Below are 25077 nucleotides of genomic sequence, written 5' to 3'. Positions count from 1 at the left end.
CTAGTCTCTGCTACCCGGCCACCTTTTTATTACCCTAATAAACCAATTTGTTTGCCACCCCCAAGTCTATGCCTAGAATGTTCTTCCTCAGATCTGACCATTTTTCCAGGATCAGTATAAACACCACCTCCTCCAGGAGGCCTTCCCTGCCAACCCCGCCTCCTCCAACTATCTGTTTTAAGTGCAGTAGAGGCACATATCACCATTCATAATTATCTTGTTTGGTGGTTTATTTGCTTCGTTTTTGTTTTGTTTTGTTTTGTTTTGTTTTTGACAGAGTCTTGCTCTGTCACCCAGGCTGGAGTGCCATGGCTCAATCACAGGTCACTGCAGCCTCAATCTCCCCAGGCTCGGGTGACCTTCCCACCTCAGCCTCCTGAGTAGCTGGGACTATAGGTGTGTGCCACCATGCCCTGCTAAGTTCTTTTGTTTTTTGTATTTTTGGTAGAGCCGGGGTTTCACTATGTTGCCCAGGCTGGTCTGGAACTCCTGGGCTCAAGCATTCCAACTGCCTCAGCCTCTTGAAGTGCCGGGATTACAGGCATGAGCCACCGTGCCCGGTCTATTTGCTTTCTGTCCTCCTGCTGCACACCATACAGGAAGGTAAGCCCCAGGAGAGAAGTCTTCTCTAATGTATCCCCAGTGCCTTGCACATTGGTGGTTGATAAATATTTGTTGAATAAATGTCCAAATAAATGTATTCATGTTAACTTTCTCATTTTATGGATGAAGGAATTAACTCCCAATGAGTTTATACCCAGCCAGAACCTCCTCCTCCTGGCCCCCTGGCAGAGCCTGGACAGGAACCCAGGTCTTCTGACTCCACCCAACACTTTCCTCCACTGCCTCCCACCTGCTGCCTTCTTTCTAAAGACCTTCAGTCTCCTTTCATGACTTATTCCTGTGCTTAACATCCAGCGATATCAGAAGCTTCTTCCCGATGTCTACTCTATAGCCTTGAAGCAGCAGCTTATACTCCCATGAACTCAACCATTGACCTACCAGAAATCTTGCACAGCACATGGCTATGATTCCATTCCTTGCCTGTAAAAGTATGGTAAAAACAACAGCTAATGTTCATTGAGTGTTTCTGCATGTTAACTCATTTAGTCTTCTCAGCAATCTATGAGGTAGGTACCGTTATTATCTTCATTTTATAGGTGAAGCATCAGAGACACAGGATGGTTCTTTAACTTGCCAAGGTCACACAGCTGGGGAGTGGTGGACCCGGGATGGGTGCCTGGCCTGGATCTAGAGCCTGAGCACGCTGTGTTCTGCTGAGCAGGTCAGTGGCTTAGTGTTGTGTATTTCTGGTTGACTGTGACTTAGAAGTATACACATTTGCAAAATCCAACCCACATCTTCCTTCTTATCTCAAGGTTCCTGTGATATTATGAAAAGAACATAGAGTCTAGCTGGGTGCAGTGGTTCATGCATATAATCCCAACACTTTGGGAGGCTGAGGCAGGAGGATCACTTGAGCCCAGGAGTTTGAGACTGACCTGGACAATATAAAGAGACCCTGTCTCTACAAAAAAAGAAAAAATTAGCCAGGCACGGTGGTGCATATCTGTGGTCCCAGTTAGTTGGGAGGGTGAGGCAGGAGGGTGGCTTGAGTCCAGGAGTTCAGTGCTGCAGTGAGCCGTGATTGTGCTGATGCACTCCAGCCTGGGTGACAAAGCAAGACCTTGTATCGAAGAAAAGAAAGAAAGAAAGAAAGAAAGAAAGAAAGAAAGAAAGAAAGAAAGAAAGAAAGAAAGAAAGAAAGAAAGAAAGAAAGAAAGAAAGAGAGAGAGAGAGAGAGAGAGAGAGAGGGAGGGAGGGAGGGAGGGAGGGAGGGAAGGAAGGAGAAGGAAGGGAGGAAGGAAGGGAGGAAGGAAGGGAGGAAGGAAGGAAGGAAGGAAAGGAAGGAAGGAAAGAAGGAAGGAAAGAAGGAAGGGGAAGGAAGGAAGGAGAGAAAGAAGAAAGAGAAAGAAAGAAAGAAAAAGAAAGAAAGAAAAAGAAAGAAAGAAAAGAAAGAAAGAAAGAAAGAAAGAAAAGACAGACAGAAAGAAAGAAAGAAAGAAAGAAAGAAAGAAAGAAAGAAAGAAAGAAAGAGAGAGAAAGAAAGAAAGAAAGGAACAAAAAAGAAAAGAAAAAGAGAAAGCAAGCAAGCGAGCCGACTCTGGGGTAGTCTGCACTACACCTCAGCTGTCATTTATTGAGAGCTGACTACATGCCAGGCATAGGGCCAAGGACTTAGCATGTCTTATCTCATTTAACTCATAAGGAAACGGAGGCTTAGCAGGTTTGGGTGCCCAATATAACCTCACAAGCAGGGGGACTATTCCGGCTCGGGCAGTTTGATCATAGGACAGTGCTCAAGAGACTTAATTCCTCTGAGTTTCAGTTGACTCATCTACAAAATGATACAAACTAATGATACAAATTCACAAAACATCTAGTGTAGTGTCTGTCACATAGCGGGCTGTCAGATGGCAGCTATAAATAGCAAGGTGGCTTCTCTACCATTGGGCACAATTGCTAGAAATAACTGCTTAGGTTCAACTACTAAGCAGTCAGGGATTTCAGGAACTCCTAAGAAAAGTATTGATCCACTAACAACCTGCCTAAATCACTAGAAAGCCATCTGCAAACAAAATGCCCTTGAGAAATCATCAATTGTCACGAGCCCCTTAACCTTCATGGCCAGGAGGGTCAAACAGCAAACTTCATTCCCTAATGTTGTGGTTCCTTGCGTCCCTCCCCCATAACCTCCCCTCCCCCACTTCCTGGGCCTCCGAGCTTGCTGGCTAACAGCTTTGGGGAACTAGATGGATGCTAACCTTTCCAAATCCACCACCTCCCAGCTAAAAAGGAATGAGTCCAGTGCTGACCCCAGAGAGCTCCAGATCAGATTCATTTTCTCTAAGTCCTAATAAATGAGAAGGAGGCAGGGTGCTTCATCTCTCACTTTTCAATGGCATGATCCATCCTAGGGATGTGGGCATGAGGCTTGGGAACATGACAGATCCATCACATTAGGCGGCAAATCCATCAAATCCTCCTTCTCCATTCGAAGTGCCTTCTTGGCCAACCCCTGCTTAGCTCTCCTCTTTCTAAGATCTACTCAATGGCACATCCCACTGGCCAAGCCACAAGGTAGTGGACTTAAAGGCTTCACTCAAAAACCACCAGGGCTTTCCTCTTCGAAGGCCTTCATTTATTTTCATAGCGAATTTGGAACTTTGGCTGTGTCCAGGCTGCTGGTTGGAAGCTGGCAGAGGGACTTGGACCAGGAGGGAAGAGAACCAAAACCCTGTAATCCTAGCACTTTGGGAGGCCAAGGTGGGTGGACTGCTTGAGGCCAGGAGTTTGAGACCAGCCTGGGCAACATGGTGAAACCCTGTCTCTATTAAAAATACAAAAATTAGCTGGGCGTGGTGGCACATGCCTGTAGTCCCAGCTACTCGGGAGGCTGAGGCACGAGAATTGCTGGAACTCAGGAGGCGGAGGTTGCAGTGAGTTGAGATTGTGCCACTGCACTCCAGCCTGGGTGACAGAGTGAGACTCTAAAAAGAGGGGGAAAAAAAAAAAAAGCACAGATAGAAGAAAGCAACCATCTGATTTTAAACCCTACACATCAGAATGTCAGAATGCAGGGATCGTAGTCCAATGGGGAAAGCAAGATGACTTCCCTGAGCGGGCGACAGAAATCCCCCAAATTCCAGAGTGCTAAGATCCATCGGGGCTCCCGTTGGGTCCTTCCTGCTCTAAGACAGACTAGGTTCCCCAAAGGACCCTGTGAGGACTCTGAGTCATTCTGAGTGACATCTACCAGGACCTACAGTTGGGCTTTGTTAGAATCAGGAGGGCAAAACCTATCACTGACACAAGGGCTCAGACAGTCTACCCTGCAGAGAGTGGGACAGAGGAAATATCCCTGAATCACCAAGATTAGCAGAATCCACTGCAGGAGTAGAGGCAAGGGCCAAGTGGGAAGGCCCTTCTGCCGCTTCTACCCCCAAAGCCTGCTGTCCATGGAGAAGAAGATGTCAGTTGGTTAAACCTCAATCAAATGCAAGCCAAGAGACCAGCCAAATATGCAAAAAAGCCCCCAGAGGAGAGCTTGACATCTGTCTCTGTCTATCTATCCTTTAAATGTTTTAAAGCAAATAGGAAGTACTTGCTCCTCTCAAATGAAATAAAGGAGAGTTGAAATTGGATCTCATCATGGCCCACAATTTGTTGCTTGAATGCTTTCCCACCTACCCCTTGGAAGCAGCTGCTCAGCCATGCCCCCATAGTGTAACCCCTCTATGTCCTCCCTTAAGACGGTTTTGGGAGCTCTGATCAGCACAACCAAAAAGAGGCGATGCCTACAGAGATGTGCCATTACCATTGCAATGTCACTCAGTATTGTCTTGGACATAAATAAAATAAAGGGGGCTCTTAAAAACCTTTGGACAAATGGGATACCAAAAGCACACACAACCAAAGGAAACAAAACATATACCTTGGACTTCATCAAAACTAAAAACTTTAGTGCTTCAAATGACACTATAAAGAAAGTGAAAAGACAACCCACAGAATGAGAGAAAATATTTACAGCTGATAAGGGACTAATATCTAGTATATATAAAGAACTCTTACAACTCAACAATAAAAATAGAAACAACTCAATTAAAAGGTAGGCAAAGGGCCAGGCATGGTGGCTCATGCCTGTAATCCCAGCACTTTGGGAGGCCAAGGTGGGCAAATCACTTGAGGTCAAGAGTTCAAGACTAGCCAGGCCAACATGGTGAAACCCCATCTCTACTAAAAATACAAAAATTAGCTGGGTGTGTTGGTGCACACCTGTAATCCCAGCTACTCAAGAGGCTGAGGCAGGAGAATCGCTTGAACCCTGGAGATGGAGGTTGTCGTGAGCCAAGATTACACCACTATACTCTGGGTGACAGAGTGAGACTCTGTCAAAAAAAAAAAAAAAAAAAAAAAACAATGATAAGCAAAGGATTTAATTAGACATTTTTTCCAAAGATTATATACAAATGGCAAATAAGTACCTGAAAACATGCTGTGAAATATATGTTTGGTCTTCATCCCCATTTCCTGTCATATAACTCCTGTGCCAGTTATAGGACAGTTATAATAAAAAAGATGGGCAATAATAAGTGTTGGTGAAAATACAGAGAAACTGGAATGCTCATAAACTTCTACTGGGAATACAAAATGGCACAGCCACTTTGGAAAACAGTTTGGCAGTTCCCCCACAAGTTAAATCACACAGCTACTATAGAACCCAGGAATTCCACTTCTAGGTGTACATCCAAGGCAACTTAAAACATATGTCCACACAAAAACTTGTACATGAATATTTATATCAACATTATTTATAATAGCCAAAAAGTGGAAGCAATCAAGTGTTCATCTGTTAGTGAATAAACAAAATGTGGTCTAGCCATGTAACAGAATATTATTCAGCCATAAAAAGGCACCGAAGTACTGATACATGCTACAGCACAGAGGAACCTCAAAAATATTGTACTAAGGGAAACAAGTCAGATGCAAAAGGCCACATATTGGATGATTCCATTTATATGAAAGGTTTGGAATAATAAAGTCCAGAGAGACAGAAAATGGATAAATGGTTGCCAGGGGCTGTAAGGTAGTGGGTGTGAGAAGTGACCTCTAATGGGTATGGGATTTGTTTTGGAGGTGATGAAAATATTCTAAAGTTAGATAACGGTGATAATGTTACAGCTTTGTGAATGTGCTAAAATCACTGAATTGAAACAAGCCAGGCACAGAAGACAAATATCACATATTCTCACTCATATGTGAGAGCTAAAAATGTTGATCTCATGGAGGTAGAGGCAGAATGATGGTTACAAGAGGCTGGGAGTGGTGGAAGGTGGGATGAAGAGAGGGTAGTTAATGGGTACAAACATAGAATTAGGTAGAAGGAATGAGTTCTAGGGTTTGATAGTGCAGTAGGGTGACTACAGTTGCCAACAATTTGTTGTATATTTCAAAATAGCTAGAAGAGAAGATCTGAAATGTTCCCAAAACAAAGAACGAAAAATGTTAGAGGTGATGGATATCCTAATTACCCTGATTTGATCATTACACATTGTATGCATGTATCAGAATATCACATGCCTCACAAATATGTACAAATGTGTATCCATAAAAAATTTTAAAAAATCACTGACTTGAACACTTTGAGAGGATGAATTTTTTGGTGCATGAAATATATCTCCATTTTTAGAAAGTAACCTCTTTGGCAGTGATAAAAAGGATCAATGTAAGACTTAGTCAAGGAAAAAAGTGCATCCACTAACTTTAGCAGATCCCAAGAGGATGGTAGGAGTCACTGGGAGGACCTGAGTGGAGGCGTGGCACCGATTAGAGCTGGGTGTGAGGGAGATTGCTGGTGCATTGAAGGGGAGAGGGAGAGGGTGGAGATTGGCCAGGATGCTGCTGGCTTACCAGGCAAATGATCCAGTCACAAATGAGTCAGGCCTGGGTCTTCAGAAGCAGAGGAAGCTCACACTGCTTTCAGCCAACTTAAGCCCCAGTGAGTTCAGGTAAGATGAATCCTTCTGCATCCTTTAAAGCCTCAGGTGCCAACTGCCACTGAGAGCACCAGTTTTGCCATGATACACATGAAGAACCAGAAGTCAGCAAACCCAAGCACCAGGCCCAGTTCTGTTTGACCTTGGGCAAGTCATATCACTGTTTGAGATCTCAGCCTCCTTCCTTGAAAATGAAGGAATTAGAATAGTTGGTTTCCAAGATCCTTCCAACTCTGGAATTCTAAGACTGTTACAAATTCCCAGAGCAAATGTACTCTAAAATATGGCTCTATGACACGTTTCTTGATAACTGAAGTCTCCTTTTCTGAGTTGGTCTTTGATTATGAATCACATCGTATTATTTCTGTTGTGTTCTTTCTTTCTACTAAAGTGGGTTTATCTGGGCCAGGGTCCTTCCAGGACGTAGCAGGAGGTGAGGATGTTCAATGAAAGCCTGTTGGAGAGTGGATTGGACTGTTCATTGGGATCCAGTCTAACGATCTGGTTGCTATCTCCCTGCAGCTGTGGGGGCAACTGGCCATTCTGTAGTTGAAAATAGGAAGTATTAGCAGGGTAGCTTGCAACTCGACTCCAGTGTTTCTGAACTCTTGGCAGTTCCAAGGACAGGTCTTTGGGCTGGCCTTTGAGGTAACTCCCACTGTGGGGAGGGAACCCTTGTGGGGGGCAAGTTAATTCATGCTGACGTTAGGATAAGACCCTCCCTCACTGTCCTGAGGTAGTACAGTCATCCAGGGACACATGTCATAGATGAGACGCTAAGACATCTGCTTCTTCATGTCAAATGCTGGCCTCACAAAGAACAATGCTTATCTCTGCAGAAACTATAACGATGTTATCAGATTTTTTAAAGAACATTTTCTTACAAGAGCTCAACAGTCAGGACTTCGGACCAGGAGTGAGGAAAGAGAGGACCATCAGGAAGAGATTGCGTGTCTGGTTCCCGCATTGGGTAGCAAAGTGGGGGATAAAGAAAGAGGTGGCAGACGTAGCCTCCCTTGTGAAGTGGAAGGACCCCTGGTTTCTAGGAAGAGAGTCTGAGTTTTAGCATTAGGTTTTCTTTTTGGATGTTGTAGGTCCCTGTAGTTGTCATCAAACCCTTGCTCAAACTTCAGCCTTCATTGCTGTGTGGTCTTGGCTTTCTCATGAGGAATTATAGGATGGGGTCTTGTATCCTTTTGGAGCAGGGACCGAAAAGAAAGTGTCTTTTCCCCATGATGGTTCTTCTTCATGGCAAAGATGTAGCCCTGGAGCCTCAGTAGGTGCCCAGGAGCCAAGTGAGAGGCATCCAAGGTGGAACGGAGAGAGGAGAAGCAGGCGACAGTGGGGCCACACGGTCAGCATGGCTCTTGCCCACAGTACCCCAGAGGAAAGAGGAGGGGGCACTGCCTATCCTGAGCTGCCAACTGCTTCAGAAATCACCTCCACAATCTCCACTCCTTAGACCCGGCTCTAGTTATCTCCTGTAACAGCCAAGCAGAGCTACTTAGGACCAAATCACTGACCAGAGATGGGGAGGCCAACCTTCCTGTAGCCTCAGTCTCACCGGCCACAGCTCCACACCCCCACCTCCTACGGGGACAGGAAGTGGCAGCCCCCAGCTTCCATGCCCAAAGGCACATGGCTAAGTAGCCCTGGGGCCACTCTGGCTGTCACTCTGGGGTGCTTCCAGGGCTAATGAGTGTCCTATTTGAAGATGGAATCTGACAAGGCCTGACAGACCAGACATGCTGAGCGTGGGTCTATATCCTGACGCCTTTACCTCACGGTGCCCAGATCAAGCCTCTGAGATCCTGCACGTGGCCATCGCTTGGTAGAGCCTAAGAACATTCCAGAATGTCAGAACTCCATTTCAGTCCTATTATAGGCTCAACTCCAGTAAAGCTGCTGAATGTTATAGTTGGGCTTTATGGGTTCCCAGGGAAACTTCCGGGTAAAGTCATAGAATCATGCTGTCACTTAAATAGCACATCCAGGAGAGCCTAACTCCAAATACAGTAAATCAAACAGCAGTGCGATGAATAGGTAGAGCTGTGACTCAGGATGTGGCTTGTGGGGAGGGGGCATCCTTCTCGGGAGGCATTATTGTCCATGGCATTCAATTTCAGGGATTCCCCACCCCCAAAATATTTCCTCACGGAATTTTGAACTTGCGCAATGGATTCCTCCCTCCCTGTGTTTAAACAGCAAACATTTCTGGGACGTCTCAGTCTCTTGTTAGTGTAAATGAGGTCCTCAGTGAGGAACAGGGATTGTTCAAAGGGGCATTTGGAAAGGGGCGTAAGACACAGGAAGAAGAGGTAGAAGAGCCTGAATTCATCCATGTCATAATTTTGTCAAGGGGTACTTTTCTACTTAGAGTCAAACTGAATGTATTTTTCCGACCTGTAGAGACAGGGATAACTATGGCTTCATTCCTCCTTGGCAAAGAAAGGGTTGAGAAGACACCATCAGGTCCACAGTGAGATATCACTTCGTATCCACTAGGATGACTATTATTTAAAAAAAAAAAAAAAACAGAAGAGAAAACAAGAGTTGTTGAGGATGGAGAAATTGGAACCCATGTGCACGGCTGCTGTAGGAAACAGTATGGCAAATCCTTAGAAATCAAACATAGAATCACCGTAGGACCCAGCACTTCCATTTCCGGTTACATATACAAAAGAATTGGAAGCAGGATTCAAACAAGTCTCTGTGCACCCATATTCATAGCAGCATTATTCACAGTAGCCAAAAGGTATAAAGAATCCTCAATGTCCATTGAGGATGAATGGACAAACAAAATGTAGAATATGGAACAAAATAGACAGTCGCACATGATTCAGCCTTAAAACGGAATGAAATTTTGATACATGCTGCAATGGAGAGGAACCTCAAAGATATTATGCTAAGTGTAATATGCCAGACATAAAAGGACAAATACGATACAATTCCACTTACATGAGGTGCTTAGAATAGACGAATTCACAGAGATAGGAAGTAGAACAGTGGTCACCAGGGGTTGGAGGGATGGGGGAATGGGGATTATTCTTTGATGGGTACAAAGTTCAGAATGAGGAGATAAAAACAGTTTTGGAGATGTATAGTGGTGATGGTTGCACAACCATGTGAATGTATTTGATTTCATTGAGTAGTACACTTAAAAATATTAATAATGATAATTGTTTTCTGAGATGGAGTTTCACTCTTGTCTCCCAGGCTGGAATGCAATGGCATGATCTCAGCTCACTGCAACCCCCACCTCCCGGGTTCAAGCGATTCTCCTGCCTCAGCCTCCTGAGTAGCTGGGATTACAGGCGCCTACCACCACGCCTGGCTAATTTGGGTGTTGTTTTTTTTTTAGTAGAGACGGGGTTTCACCATGTTGGCCAGGCTGGTCTTGAACTCCTGACCTCAGGTGATCTGCCTGTCTTGGCCTCCCAAAGTGCTGGGATTACAGGCATGGGCCACTGCACCCAGCCTAAACAAATGATAAAGGTTCTATTACATATTTTTTTGCCACAAAACATTTTTTTACAAAGGAAAGAAAAGAAATTTGGTAACTGAAAACTAGGCTTCCTTTTCCTTTCCTCCAGGAATAGTTATAATTGGAGTTCAGATTAGATCAGAAGGTGTGTCAGTTGGGCTAGACTAGGTTATACTAGGTAACAAGCACCTCCCATGTTTCTCACTCATGCTACTGATCCATCATGGGTTGTCAAAAGGGCTCCTCCTACTCATCCAGGGACTCCAGCTGACAGAGCAGCACACTACAGAGAAAAATATGTCCAAAGCTCTTGCACCAGCAAGTAAATTCTTTAGTTTGAACGCAACCCACAATACTTCTGCTCAAAACTCTTGGGCCAGAACCCATCATGTGTCCTACCTAAGGCTGGGAAGTGCAATCTTACCACGTTCTCAGAAGGTGGAAAGCCAGAAGTCTTTGACAAACAGCACTAATGATTACTGGAGAAGTAAGTGGGATAGTCCAGGGGAAATGATGGCTCCATTCCCTTTGAAATAGAAAATGTCCATCTGTTATACAACTGTTCATTCAGCCATCTAATCACAGCATTCAAAGATAAATAATAGACTGGAAAACAATATTTGTGACACATACAACAGAGAGGGGGATAACATCCACAATATACAAAGAGCTCCCACAAATCAATAAAAAAGGACTGAGATTTTTTTAAATGTTGAAAGATCTGAACAGGCAATTCTCAAAAAAAGAAATTGAAATGGCAAATACGCATATAAAATATGCTCAAAGGCCAGGTGCAGTGGCTCCACAATATATAAAGAGCTCCCACAAATCAATAAAAAAAGGACTGAGATTTTTTAAATGTTGAAAGATCTGAACAGGCAATTCTCAAAAAAAGAAATTGAAATGGCAAACATGCATATGCTCAAAGGCCAGGTGCAGTGGCTCACACCTGCACTCCCAGCATCTTGGGAGGTCAAGGCAGGAGGATTACTTGAGGCCAGGAGTTTAAGACCAGCCTAGGCAACAAGCAATACCCCATTTCTAAAGAAAATAATTTTTTTTCTGTATATTTTTTCTTTCTTCTTTCTTTCTTTCTTCTTTCTTTCTTTTCTTTCTTTCTTCTTTCTTTCTTTCTTCTTCTTGTCTTCTTTCTTTCTTCTTTCTTCCTTCTTTCTGTCTTGTCTTTTCCTTCCTTCCTTCCTTTCTTTCTTTCTTTTCTTTTCTTTCTTTCTTTCTTTCTTTCTTTCTTTCTTTCTTTCTTTCTTTCTTTCTTTCTTTCTTTCCTTCTTTCTTTCCTTCTTTCTCTTCTCTTTCTTTTTTTTTTTTTTCCTTTTTTTTTTTCAAGGTCTCACTCTGTTGCCTAGGCTGGAGTGCAGTGGTGTGACCACAGCTCACTGCAGCCTCAATTTTCTGGGCTGCAGTGACCCTCCCATCTCAGACCCCTGGGTAGCTAGGACTCCAGGCAGGGACCACCACACTGGGCTAATTTTTATTTTCTTTAAAGATGGGGGTCTTGCCGTGTTGCCTAGACTCGTCTTAAACTCTTGCAGGATGCGACCCCTCGGCTGGAGGGATGGGGAGCGTGTGATGAGGACCAAGAAGGAGCTGAGGATGGACCCCGAGGCAGCTCCTCAGAGGAGAGCAGCTGTCCCAGTGAGAGCAGGCCTCAGGGCTGGGGACACATTCAGAGATGATCATTGATTCACAAGACCTTCCTGTTAATACCTGGCTTGTTTTTAGGTTTTAAAGAAAGACCACGAAAAGAAAGAGCTATCACAAAGTAGCGTGGTTTTTTCTGCCAAGGGTCTGTCTGCCAGTAGACTACAATAAATGGAAACCTAGATGCTTATAAAGTATTATCTGGGAAGATATTGGACCAAAAAATAAATCCAAATTAACTATCTGATGCCCTATAAAATAAGCCTTTAAATACTTTGTAGGATCCCTCTTTCCCCAAACACAACCCTTCTAAGCCAGCAGTCTTCTTTCTGTCCTAGCCCCGCTGTCGGAAGTGGACGCTCACGGACCCGAGGTGTTTTTTCTACAGCCGGAGTCCCAGTTAATGGTGGATCTGATTCAAATGATGGTGGTGCTGGCAGAATGAGCTCATCTTCCCTGCACTGATTCCTCCCTCCACCCCCTTAGCAGCTGGGGGCCCTCCTGAAAGAACAATAGATTTATAATATGAGCAAAACAAAGGAGTCGGGAATGAACAGCTCTTGGAAATAAGTAGGTCAAGACACAATCAATTTCCAAATTTAAAATTATGTTTGAAAAATGTAGCTTTAATACAGGAGCCCGCTTCGGCCCTGTGGGGTAAAGCATGTAAAGTTTAAAGTTCCGCAGTGGCTGCTTTATCAGGTAGCCCGAAGTTTACCCTGGAGGTTAAGCAATAAAATGGAAACAAAAATAATTTAACAGTTTTGCAGTTAGTTTAACCCAGCAACAGCTCCTTAAATAGCTTTCACTTTCCTGGAGCTTGCCATGCTCATAAAGCTACAAGATGCATTTCAAAGCTATGAATTTGCTAAATAGAACTTCATTTCCTCTTCTTATTAGAGGTAATTAAATTTATTAGACGTCAGTAAAAGCCTTGTAAACAGAAAATATGAATGCTTATAAAAGTCTGCCCTTTCTTTTCAACCTAATAATTAAGATGCAACAAGAAAGCAGCTAATAACAGCTCGTAATTTATCAGGTGCCATTCAACCCCGAATCTGAGACATATTGTAGAAGTATTAAACACTGAAATGAAAATAATACCCATTGAAACACGTTATTTATTAAATACATAATCACTCAGAGAAATAAACACGTCACACAAAGAACTTGATATTTCTGATGGAAACACTATATATACTATCTTCTGCTTTAGATATATTACCCATCAAGTCAGATTCTTAAATCAAAGCTGCAGCTCGTTTAAATGCAAACTGCCTGTGGCAGCCCAGCAAACCCCAAATTTCCACTAGATGTTCACCTTAATATCAGTTTTCAAAGACGGAGTCACTGTGAAGTTTTTTCCTTATTATTGTGTTTAACATTCTCAAAAGAAAAGAAATCCCCCAGCAAGCATTCGAGAAGCAGGAACAGAAAAGAAGTAATTCTAAAAAGAAGAGTAAGAATTATACATTAATGAAAAAAATTCCCACCATCCAATACACATGAACTTAGATGCAACTGCAGATTCAATACCTTACACCCCACCCCAGTGTCATCTAACCCCAAATGGAGGTTCAAGAATGTACGTTACACCTTTACTAACTCTCCAGCTGAAATCTGTACTTGGAGCTCTTGAGAATAAATGACTATGAAGACTTTGGATACCGTATTTCATTGATACAAAGACTCCTTCAATTGTAAGGTACACCATCATTTTATGTATCACTAAGAAAGAAAAAATAAAACACTACCAGTTAGACTATGACATGCTATCATTGTAAGCTGCATCCTGATGTCAGAGACGTTAAAACTGCAAAAAGGCTGGGCATGGTGGCTCACGCCTATAACACTTTGGGAGAGCAAGGTGGGAGTTCAAGACCAGCCTGACTAGCATGGTGAAACCCCGTCTCTATTAAAAATACAAAAATGAGCCAGTCTTGGTGGCATGTGCCTGTAGTCCCAGTTACTCAGGAGGCTGAGGCAGGAGAATGGCTTGAACCTAGGAGGTGGAGTCTGCAGTGAGCTGAGATTGTACCACTGCACTGTAGCCTGGGTGACAGAGCGAGATTCCATCTCAAAAAAAAAAAAAAAAAAAAAAAAAAAAAAAAAATTAAATACTACGTTTGCCCAAAAATATTTTAAAATAAACTAAAAGGACATTTCAGATTACCAAAGGTCCTTGTGACCAAACATCCTACCTCATCCAAAAGAGTCTCTTCCCAGTGAATGGGGAAATGAGTGTCTTCCCAGCAGGATGCATGAGGACACAGCAGCAGCAGCCCAGGGAAGTCAATCTGCTTGAACAAAGCGTGGATGTGCACTTGTGCTCCCAGAGAGGAGTCCCATCTTACGAGGGCTCCATGCATGAAGTTATGTACAGTGGAAACTACTCATGAGAATCCCCTAGGGAGCTGCCAGGTTGGAAGCCAGTAAGCTCTCTCCTGGTCAGTTTCATTCAGTTTTTTATGTTGGAATAATTATAGATTCACAGGAAGTTGCAAAAAATATACATATGGGGGGTCCCGTGTATCCTTCACCCAGTTTCCCCAGACAGTAACATCTTCTATAACTATAATGCAATATCCAAACCAGGAAACTGACATTGGGACCATCTATAGAGCTGATTCAGATTTCACTAGTTTCACACACATGGTGTATATGTGTGTGTGCACGTGTGCACATACGCACAATTCTACATGACTTTATCCTATGTATAGATTCATGCAACCACTGCTACAATCAAGATACAAACTGTTTCACCATCACGAGGGGCCTGTGCTGCTGCTTCTTTATAGCCACGCCCACCCCCTCCCTCCTTTCCCTAAGCCCTGGCACCCAGGATTCTGTTCTCCAGCTCCAGATTTTTGTTATTTCGAGAAGGTTATGTAAATGGAATTATACAGCATAAACCTGTTTGAGATTGGATCTTTTTCTCAGCATAATTCCCTTGACATTCATCTAATAGTTTATCCTTTTTTATTGCTGAGTAGTATTTCAGGGTATGGATGTACCAAAATTTAACTAATGACTCAGAAGGACATTCGGGTTGTTTACAGCTTGGGGCGCTTCTGAAAGCTGCTATGAACATTCATGTACAGGTCTTGCATGGATACAGGTTTCATTTCTCTGGGACAGTGCCTGAGAATACAGTTGCTGGGTCATGTTTAGTTTTAGAAGAAATTGCCAAATGATTATTCCAAGTGGTGATATCATTTGACATCCTCCCCCGGCAATGTGTGAGTGATCCAGCATCTCTGCATTCTCAACAGAGAAAAATTATAGCCATTCTCAGAAGTGTGTGTTGATTTCTCATTGTGGTTTTAACTCGCATTTCCCTAATGGCTAAGGGTGTTGATCATCTTTTCATGTGCTTATTTGCCACCTGTGTATCCTCTTCAGTGAAATGTCTCGATAGTTCTTCGTCAGGTGCAGGAGCAGATTGTCGTTCTTCAGTTGAGCACAACGTGAAGTCTCTGGCTTGGGTTAGAAACCACGTAGTAGCTTCCCAAATGAGAAAACAGAGATTCTCTGTTCTCACATCTTCCCACACTCCAGGCTGTGCAATCCCTGAGTGCAGTTTGGGGATGGAACCCTTATGCTCTTTTGCCTTTTTGTGTGTGTTTGCTGAGCACAGGTAACTGAATTCGTAAGTTAAATATTTACGATGGGGCCAGGTGCGGTGGCTCATGCCTGTAACCCCAGCACTTTGGGAGGCCGAGGTGGGCGGATCACTTGAGGTTGGGAGTTCAAGACCAGCCTGGCCAACATGGTGAAACCCTGTCTCTACTAAAAATACAAAAAATTAGCCAGGCATGGTGGGTGCCTGTAATCCCAGCTACTAGGGAGGCTGAGGCAGGAGAACTTCTTGAGCTCAGGAGGCGAAGGTTGCAATGATCCGAGATTGTGTCACTGCACTCTAGCCTGGGCGACAGAGTGAGACTTTGTCTTAAAAAAAAAAAAAAGGTTTATGAAGTGACTCCACCATCTTAGTAGCACAGTGGGATCTGATGTCAGTTCAGTGCCCCAAGTCCATGTCCACCAAGTTCTTCCAGTGTTCCCTCAACCTCCATTGGCCAAAGCAGTTTGTCTTCTGTGATTTTGCTCTCTGAGAGCTGGACTATAGCCTTGCAGTGCCTTGCTTGGAGTGCTTCCTCATACTCCTTTAATCAAGACAGAACAAGACCTTCTGCAGACCCCACTGGCTGCCTTGCCCCAAGCACCAGCTCAGACACCTGTCTATCATGTCGGTACCTCCTCAGTTAAGTGTCGCTTTGAGACACTAACTTCGCTGACCAAATTCCCCCCAGCTTCGCCCATTCTCAGCTTTCTCCTCTTATCTGCTGCTCCGGTTCCACTGGAATCATGGTCAACTCACCTTACACAGCACTGGTGACATGAAACAACTCAGGATGTGGTACAAAATTGGGTGTAACTGGAACAAAGGTTAGAAGCAAGTTTTGGGAGGTGAAACTGTAAGAGGTAGGGGAAGATTTCAAACAGTCTTGCAAGCTGTGGTCGGAAAACCCAAAGGGAAGGGTGAACTAGAGGAGATCTTAAAGCAGGGGATGCTGAGATCAGATCAATTTTGCTTTAGCAAATAATCAGCTAACAAATGTTTATTGAGCACCTATTATGTGTCAGATAAAAGTTAGCTGGATTGACAGTTGTTGAAGATCAAATAATCTGGGGGACATGAAGTCTTGAGTCCTGTGGGATGCCATAAAATGGAAGTAAAAATTTGATCCAGTAAGTCCTGCCCTTTAGTTCCTCTAGTCCAACATGGAAACCAAATTTGGCAAGTAAAATTGTGTTCATAAACACTCTGGTTACAGAACAAATGAAAATGATCAACGTGGAGTGTCTTACAAGTGACTTAAGGATTCGAGTGGCAATAGAGGCAGTAAGGAAGTAAAGATCCAACTAAGGTGCTCCTGGAGAGTGTGGGCAGCAAAGGCAGAGTGCAGAGAGCTCTAAGGAGGAGCGCACGGTAGTACAGTGCTTCCATGGACAGCGGGGCTCACTGCGCACCCTGGGACGGTGCCTCCATGGACAGCGGGGCTCCCGGCGCACCCTGGGATGGTGCATCCATGGAAAGTCGGGCTCACTTTGTAACCAGCTCACTCCAGGATTCTTAGTTGCAATCATAACACCAAGCATAAATGAGTGATTTCAATTTTTTTATTTTTAATTTTTGTGGGTACATAGGAGGCGTATATATTTATGGGGTACATCTTAATAGAAACTCTAAGAGCCAGGGGCTTCTGGGTAATAAGCACAGAATAGGAAGCTGCTGTGTTTTACTGACTTTTATAAATAGGACACCCTTTAGTCAGCCTTGTGCCTTAGAAAGCATGGCACTCACCCCCATCCCATGCCCCACCGAAAAAGAAACCACAGACCAGATTATCACCTTTCCTAATGAGGCGTTGGAATAATCTTCCCGCTGTTCCGCAACGTGAAGGGCTCAGGAGTGCTTCGCCCGTTGAGCAATTCTAACGCAGGGAAGATCGAGCTCAGCCTGCTTCCCTGCAGAGCTGGCCTCTGTTGAGAGGAGACATCTGAACCTGAAAGCCGGGAGCGTGGCTCTCCATCCTCCTGGGAAGGCTTTCCATGGTCCTCTCACTACCTTACTCGGGCCTCTTTAATTCAGAAAGAGCCTTAGGTTTTGCTCCTGGGTCGATTTTGCTCCTTAATAGCATCGCTGTTTTTCCCATGTTTCTGTACAGACAGATGCTGGCATGAGTATTTTGGTTTGGATGCCATGATGATGTTTATCATCGTAATTGATACACGCTGAGTCATTACCAAGTACTAGACATGACGTTAATTGCTTAAGAGGCACGACCACAGGTGATACACCAATCCTTGGAGCTAGGCTAGAGGTCAGCAAAATTGTTCTATGAAGGGTCAGACAATGACTATTTGGGGCTTTGAGAGCCCTATGGTCCTTTGCAACCACTCAACTCTGCCACTGTAGTTGGAAACAGCCATAGATAATACATAAACTGATGAGCATGGCTGCATTCCAATAAAACTTTATAAGAACCGGGGATGGGCCAGATTTGGCTGTGGGCTATACTTTGCTGACTCCAGCTTTTGATTTTACTACGGTGGTTTGTGCTTGACCTGCCAGTGTTCTGAACGATGCATCTTGGCCTCTTTGACGTTAATATCCTGCATCATAAATTTCAGTGGCTCTAATAATATGTAAAATCACCAGTATCTTGTGGATCTTGTGACTCATGGAAAAAACAATAGCACACACACTGTTTTCTAGAGTAACAGAGGTTCTCATTTCTGGGCTCAAATTTTGAGGGAGAGGCTGTTCCTGTTCTTGTAAGTGACCTGGAACCACCTTCTTCTTCAACATGCTTTAGGATGTTGAAGGTGAACTTGGGAGGAGGACTTAAGAATGTTCACAATCTTCCCAAATCTCAACACATACCAGAAACTCAAAATCCAATTTCTATAATTCACCTGAAATAACTTCTCCCATCTGGACTTCCATTGCCCCATCTATAAAATGGGTGTGACATATTAAAAACTTCTCTTTGGGGTATGTGCCTTTGCAAATGTGGTAACTATTGCTTCTTTCACCACGCTGCACTCCTATCCTCAGGCTCAGGTATTAAAATGAGCAAAGGACAGAAACCAGAAATGCTGATTAACAATAGGAGTTTGAGGACAGGGACCTTGTGGTGCTAGCAGAGTCTGATTTTTAGGAAGGAATCAACAAGTGTGTGTTGGCTAAGACGGAAGAGTCGATACTATGAAGCGCTGGCAATATGGCAGTCCAAAGAGGGCCTGTGGCCTTGGCTACCTTCCTCATCTGGCCCTTCCAAGGTACCTTCAGCACACCAGTGAGGATGCCCCTGACACAGTCACACATGTATTGCTTTCTGCTGGGTACACAGTTTTGCTGGCCCAAGGCTGTCAAATTCACTTTGATTTTGGCCTCAGCTGGGCTTCATGCTTTCAGAACAATTTCTCCCACCGCCTTTCGCTTGAGGTCCTTGGCAGGGATGCCTCTCCCATTCTGCATGCACAGCTCACTTAATGGGCACAAAGAAATGGGAGAAAGCTCAGGGAAAAAAGAAATAACAACCCGACCCAGTCTAAACCTTGGGAAATCGAACAGGGTCTGCATCTCTTTGAAAACCTATACACAGACATTTCTGGTCGAAGTGAAACCATGCTTCTCGCAGAGGGCTGGAGACAGCAAATGGAGCCTTAGTCATACACAGTTAGTTTCAAACTTATGTTGCTGCTTACAGGGAGAAATCAATGTACGGTATATTAAAAACAATCACTGCAGCCCTTAAATGATCCAATAGTTTAGCTTTGAATGCATTCAAGCTAATGGGGGCTTTAATGGCTTCTGACAGATCGTTCCATTGATCAAGGGGCATGTATGAAATATACTGCCTACTAAACTCTGTTTTGATTTTGAGAAAAGAAAACTAAACGTCCATGGTAAACATGGCTTGATTGTTCACATGTTCACCGAGATCCCTCTCAGCGTGACCCTGGTCGGGAACAGAGGAGGGAAGGATAATGGGAATCCTATATACCTGGCTTGCTTCTCTCCTGACTCTAATCAAGGCATAATCAACTAGAAACCTCTGTCTGCGGAGTTGGGGGCAGGGGGAAGGACGGTGACCAGTGGTCCAGTTTTCTGGATTGGATGAGTTATAAGCCACAGCTTTGGCTGCTCTGAGAAACTGATTCATCTCTTGCAGGCCTTGGGGGTTTGAAGGTTAACTGTGCTGATATCAACGTGGAAAGCCAAATTCCCTGTTTGAAAGGATAATCAGGTTTTTCAGTTGGGGACAGCAGTTTTGCAAAGAAACAAATGCAATCATGCTCCTCTATCCGTGTGTCTGGAGGCTCCAGGATTGTTTTATGAAGTGCTGAACGTACCTCTACTCAGGAAAGGCAGTTTTCACACGGTGCATGGAGTCTGAAAAACTTAAAAGAGGCCTTAACATGATTCATTGAGACTATTCTTGTGCAAGGGAGGTTTCTATTTCTCCAAGCCCTGGCTGCCTGCCGTGGCTTTAAGAGTGAGCCATATACCGTTCCTGTGTCAGACTGGTCTTGCCTGATCAGAAGTAACGAATGTATGTAGAAATTCTTCCATTATCCACCCAAACTAAATTGGTTTCACAAAATGAATAATAATAATTCCTCTCCCTTGGACTTGAGTAGGACTTTAGCATTGACAAGCCCTTCTCCAAATGTTATCTCCACCTGCTAGCTGCACAGTCGTGGTTTTACCTGTGGGGATGGATCTGGCTTGTGGACCCTCTCTCCTTCTTTCGGAGGCTGGGAAGGGAAGAAGGGTGCCCTTGAAACTGGCACCACGAAGAGAGTGATCACCTGTGGTCTTTGTTTAATCTTTAACACCAAGCAAGGCTGTGTGGAGGGCCAGGCATAGTGGCTCACGCTTGTAATCTCAGCACTTTGGGAGGCCGATGCAGGCAGATCATTTGAGCCTAGGAGTTTGAGACCAGCCCGGGCAATGTGGTGAAACCCCGTCTCTACAAAAAATTAGCCGGGTGTGGTGGCAAGTGCCTGTGATCCCGACTACTTAGGAGGCTGAGGCAGGAGGATGGTTGAGCCCATGAAGTCGAGGCTGCAGTGAGCCATGATCTCACCACCGCACTCTAGCCTAGGTGACAGAGTGAGACCCTGTCTGAAAAAAAAAAAAAAAAAAAAAAAAAAAGACTGCAAAAGAGCTTCATGCCATTATCACTAATGAAGAGGGTCAGAACTACCCGAAGCGCACAGGATGTGGAACCACTGAACTTCTCCTAAACTTCCTGTAGAATGGTCTTGACCCTTTTGGCCCCACCTGTAGGGCACCTTGCTGTCCTAGACCAGTACTTCCCATCTCTCAGCAGGAAACTACTGCATTTACCAGATCAGAAACAAAGGGAAACCCCGCCTGCTAGAAGTGCTTCATTTGTATTGGTGCCATGTTTAGTCAGTGGCTTTTGTAAAATTGATGAATTTTGTCTAAAGGCAAGTGCAGACAGGCAAACAGATCTGTATCTGCTGTTATCCATTTAGCTTGACACACATGTGCAGAGGAACTATTTTACCTCAATTCTTTCAGGATTGATGAAAAGTAACTGCGAGCAAAGTCATGAACTGCATCATTGGAAAAGAATCACTGAATCTAATGCTGGAGGTTAATTAATGCTTCCCTCCCCTTGAAATAGACTGACCCTGGTACTTAGACATTCAGAGTCAATAAACAATTGTTGTACACAGATCATCCATTAGAAGGTGATGGCAAGAATTTTTTTTTTAAGCAAATCTAAAATTGCAATGGGTGACCTACTCCCACTGTAGAAATGGGAGTCCTAAAACATCATTTTTCATAATATCTCATTTATAGAAAGTTCCATGCCATCCGCCTAGCGAAAAATGGAAGCTGTGAAGAGCAAATGGGATAATATATGGGAGAGTGACACAATATTCTTCTTGAACAAGCCACAGCTATCTTTAGTCCCTTTGAATATTTTGGTCAGGATACCACAGATCATATTTTTCATCATCCTAACGTACATGCGTGGAGTGAGTTTTGAGTACCAGACATGATACGAATTGCTTAACATGGATGGTCGCAGGGGACAGAACAATCCAGTGAGCTAGGCATTATCATCATCCGCATTATATAAACAAAGCCTGGAGCACAGAGGGGTTTAGTGATTTGCCCCAGTCACAAGGCGACAACTGTTATCACAGGAAACTTCATTAATAATGATAGCTAGTACCTCACGGAAGACCTGTATATGCCAGGTACTGCGGGAGGCATTTTAAATGCACATTAACTTATTGAACCTTCACAGCAACCTTAGGTGATGGATTACTACTATTCTATTTTGTAGACAAGAGAACAAAGGTTTGAAGAGGTGGTAGAGTGAGGATCACACACAGAACCAGGACTTAACACTCAGGAAACCTCTTCTGCCACTCAGGAATCCAAAGATTTGGAAAGTCTGATGAATGACAGTGGGATAGAAAGAGCGGAGGGTGCGGAGAGGCTCAGTTTCCAGTGTAGGAGGAGGATTTGGACCAGAGAGCAGGAAGGACTTGGCTGACAAGGTTCCGAGAGGTGGGAATTAGGACCGTCCTGGGAGCATGGGGCCGTTGGGACAGAGGACTATGGGATCACAGCTGCCCGGAAACCAGGGTGGAAAGCTGGTCTGGTCCTTCTAGCCGGGATCTGGGGGGCACTCGTGGTTCTCCTTGTTAACAAGAGAGAATGGAGAAACAGAACTTCAGATACTTTCCTGGAGTTTCCAGGAATCTATTGGGTGTCTCAGATGAGCGAGAGAACCAGGTGAATGCCTTCTGACAATCCCCAAAACCTGCCTCCCAAACACAGCAGCGGCCCAGGGGTGCCCTTGCTGCCTTGTGGGAAGTCATTCTTAGCCGGCTCCCCTCCTCCCACCCATCCTCTGCAAGCTGCCCGCTTTCCCTACAGCCGCAATCATCACAACACGCCTGTGCCTTCTCTCCCCTTTATGGTTGTCAAATTGATTTCACCACCGCGATACCTATGGCTCCCAATGAAACTTAATTAAAAATACCATTTAATCACAGAGTAACAAAGGCAAACGGGATAAACGGCATTACCACTTCGGCGCATTTTAATCCGCACCGTTCCTCTCCATCTGAATCTGTCTGGATGAGAATTGCCTTTTCAAACCAGAATCCCCTTGTCTTCCATGCACTTGCCTCTGACAGATCTCCAAAATAAACAGTATTTAGCGTGGCATGGATCCAAATGTATGCAATTTGCCCAGTGGTAAAATCAGCCCTAACTAGAGCAAGAAAAAAAAAAAAAAGAAGTTGCATTTGAAAATACCTTCCTTCCCTCGAAGCATACAAAACACTGTCGACTAAACGTGGGGTCCATTAAACAGGGCCTATGGACTCTCAATTCCGGCATCCCTCGATTCCGTGAGTGATGGATTTTGAAGCTGATTACTAAAATTGTGTCACCAATGATGCCATGACCCTGCTTGGTCATGTCTAGAAAGCTCTGAGGGGCTGGAGCCTGCCAGTGAGGGCGGCAGGAATGGATCCGCCGGGGTGCGGAGAGGAGGTGCTGTTTATAGTGAACTCAGCAGGTGGGCAACCTAGAGGGGCCGCAGGCCATCTTGAGATCTCACCCAGCCAGCGGGACATCCCCAGTTGGAAAGCCGCTCCTTTGGATTGAGCCGTTTGCTCTCTGAGAGACCCTCTGGAATCCAGATAGAGCGATGGTCTAAAGCATGAAAATATCTCACCAAGTTACTTCCACGTCCTTGCTGCTTGAAACCCTTTCACGCTTCCTGGGGTGTGTGGAATAAAACCCGAGCGGCTCCCGCCTGCTCTGCCCTACGTCTCCCCTTCTCCCCTCCTGGTCTTCTCGGCTTTGGGCTCAGGGCCCTTTTCCTTCCTTGGGCACCCCTCCCAGGGCTCTCCTGCGTGGGCCCGCCGTCCCCTTTCCTGGGAAGCTCTTCCCGACCACATTCCTTCCCTACAGCCTGATTGAGGTCCCCTTGGTCAGTCACCATCTCCTCCTGTCCCTCTCCCAGTTGGTTCCCTTCCTGGCACTTACAACCACCTGGAACACTCTTGTTATTGGTTTGCTGGTTACTGTCTATTTCCGCACTATGGGGTAAGTTCCTGTTTTGGTCACTACATATCCCAGGGCATCCACTAGCCTGGGAGGCAGAGATCTGTCTTGGGTCCCCAGGCCTGCCCCATTGCTGAGGCTGTGGTCAGCACCAAGAAAGGTTTGCGGGAGGAAGGGAGGGAGGCAGGGCAGTCGGTAGCACCTCAGTGCAAAGAGATCTCTTAGATCACTTTTCTCAAGATAGCTGAGACCACAGGGAGGACTGGCAGGAAAGCAGGAGGAGGCTGCTGCTGATGGAGGTGGTCTGTTATCCACACACATCGGGGGAAGGGTGCGATTTCTGAGCCTGTGCTTCCAAGAAAGTCCTTCTCCAATTCACAGGGCAGAAGCAAGCCTCCCCTTGACCCTGCAGGATACGAGTTCATTGTCATTGTTCGCACCAGCCGCCTATTTTTTTTTTTTTTTTTTTTTTTTTTGAGACGGAGTCTTGCTCTGTAGCCCGGGCTGGAGTGCAGTGGCGGGATCTCAGCTCACTGCAAGCTCCGCCTCCCGGGTTTACGCCATTCTCCTGCCTCAGCCTCCCCAGTAGCTGGGACTACAGGCGCCTGCCACCTCACCCGGCTAGTTTTTTGTATTTTTAGTAGAGACGGGGTTTCACCATGTTAGCCAGGATGGTCTCCATCTCCTGACCTCATGATCAGCCCGTCTCGGCCTCCCAAAGTGCTGGGATTACAGGCTTGAGCCACCGCGCCCGGCCCAGCCGCCTTTTTATTGGATCTTGCCTACCTCCTTCTACCCACCTGAAACCTCCCTGAAATCCTCAAACACATGCTCAATGAAACTCACCATTTCTTTTTCTCTTGCTCCGTGGCCCAGGCTGGAGTGTAGTGGCATGATCTTAGCTCACTGCAACCTCCGCTTCCCAGGCCAAGTGACTTGCCTGCCTCAGCGTCCCGAGTAGCTGGGATTACAGGCACACACCACCATACCCAGCTAATTTTTGTGTTTTTAGTAGAGATGGGCTTTCAGCGTGTTGGCCAGGCTGCTCTTCAACTCCTGACCTCCAATGATCTGCCGCCTCAGCCTCCCAAAGTGCTGGGATCACCATTTCTTTAGAGCAAATGTGATCTCACCTCTCGGATTCACTTAAGGTAGTGATTTCTCCAACCCTGCTGCACATCCCCTGACTCCACCTGGAGGACTTTGAGAACTAATTCCACCTGGGCCCCACCCAGGCCAGTGAAGCTGGCTCATCCATGCAAAAGGAAAAAACAGCAGAATCTCTCTTGGTTTCTTATCTCATCCTTTTAATATTTTTATTGGATATGAATATTTTATGATGCACATGACATTAGTACAAGCAGTCTACAAATAGAGCTCAATAGTCACACATATATTGGGGTGAGCACAAAACATTTTGACTAGAGGGGTGCAAGCAAGCAGGTTTGGAGAGCGCTAACATGAAGAGGTGACACGGGTCAGGTTCACAATTAATGATAAAATGGAGAAAAAGAGGGAGTATGGCAAACCATAGGCTGGGTCATGCCCCAACTCGCAGTGGGAAGATGCTATTTAGCTTGTTGCCATGCGAGGATGGGGCCCTAGGACTACTGGGTGTTCTGAGTTCTAAAGAAAATGCAGACCTTGGCTGGGCGCGGTGGCTCCCGCCTGTAATCCCAACATTTTGGGAGGCCGAGGTGGGTGGATCACGAGGTGGAGATAGAGACCATCCTGGCCGA

The 25077-nt window shown here is 45.0% G+C and overlaps 1 protein-coding gene across 5 annotated transcripts in view; it reads right to left on the bottom strand.

The window, feature by feature from the left end:
• The window catches only part of LOC105494095 (FTO alpha-ketoglutarate dependent dioxygenase), a 445404-nt gene that overhangs the window by 8129 nt on the left and 412198 nt on the right, over window positions 1-25077 (bottom strand). Inside the window, exon 10 of one of the 5 annotated variants that reach the window (XM_011762201.3) lies at window positions 10503-10567. The exons of the other annotated variants lie outside the window; for them this stretch is intronic. Within the exon in view, the coding sequence (XP_011760503.2) occupies window positions 10518-10567 (50 nt within the window). The 3' untranslated portion in view covers window positions 10503-10517. Of the gene's footprint in view, window positions 1-10502; window positions 10568-25077 lie in introns of those variants that run through there. 5 annotated transcript variants of the gene reach the window in all.

The sequence above is a fragment of the Macaca nemestrina genome, chromosome 18 (assembly GCF_043159975.1).
Source record: "Macaca nemestrina isolate mMacNem1 chromosome 18, mMacNem.hap1, whole genome shotgun sequence".
In the NCBI taxonomy this organism is placed as follows: Eukaryota; Metazoa; Chordata; class Mammalia; order Primates; family Cercopithecidae; genus Macaca; species Macaca nemestrina.
This window is presented reverse-complemented; position numbering and strand designations above follow the sequence as displayed.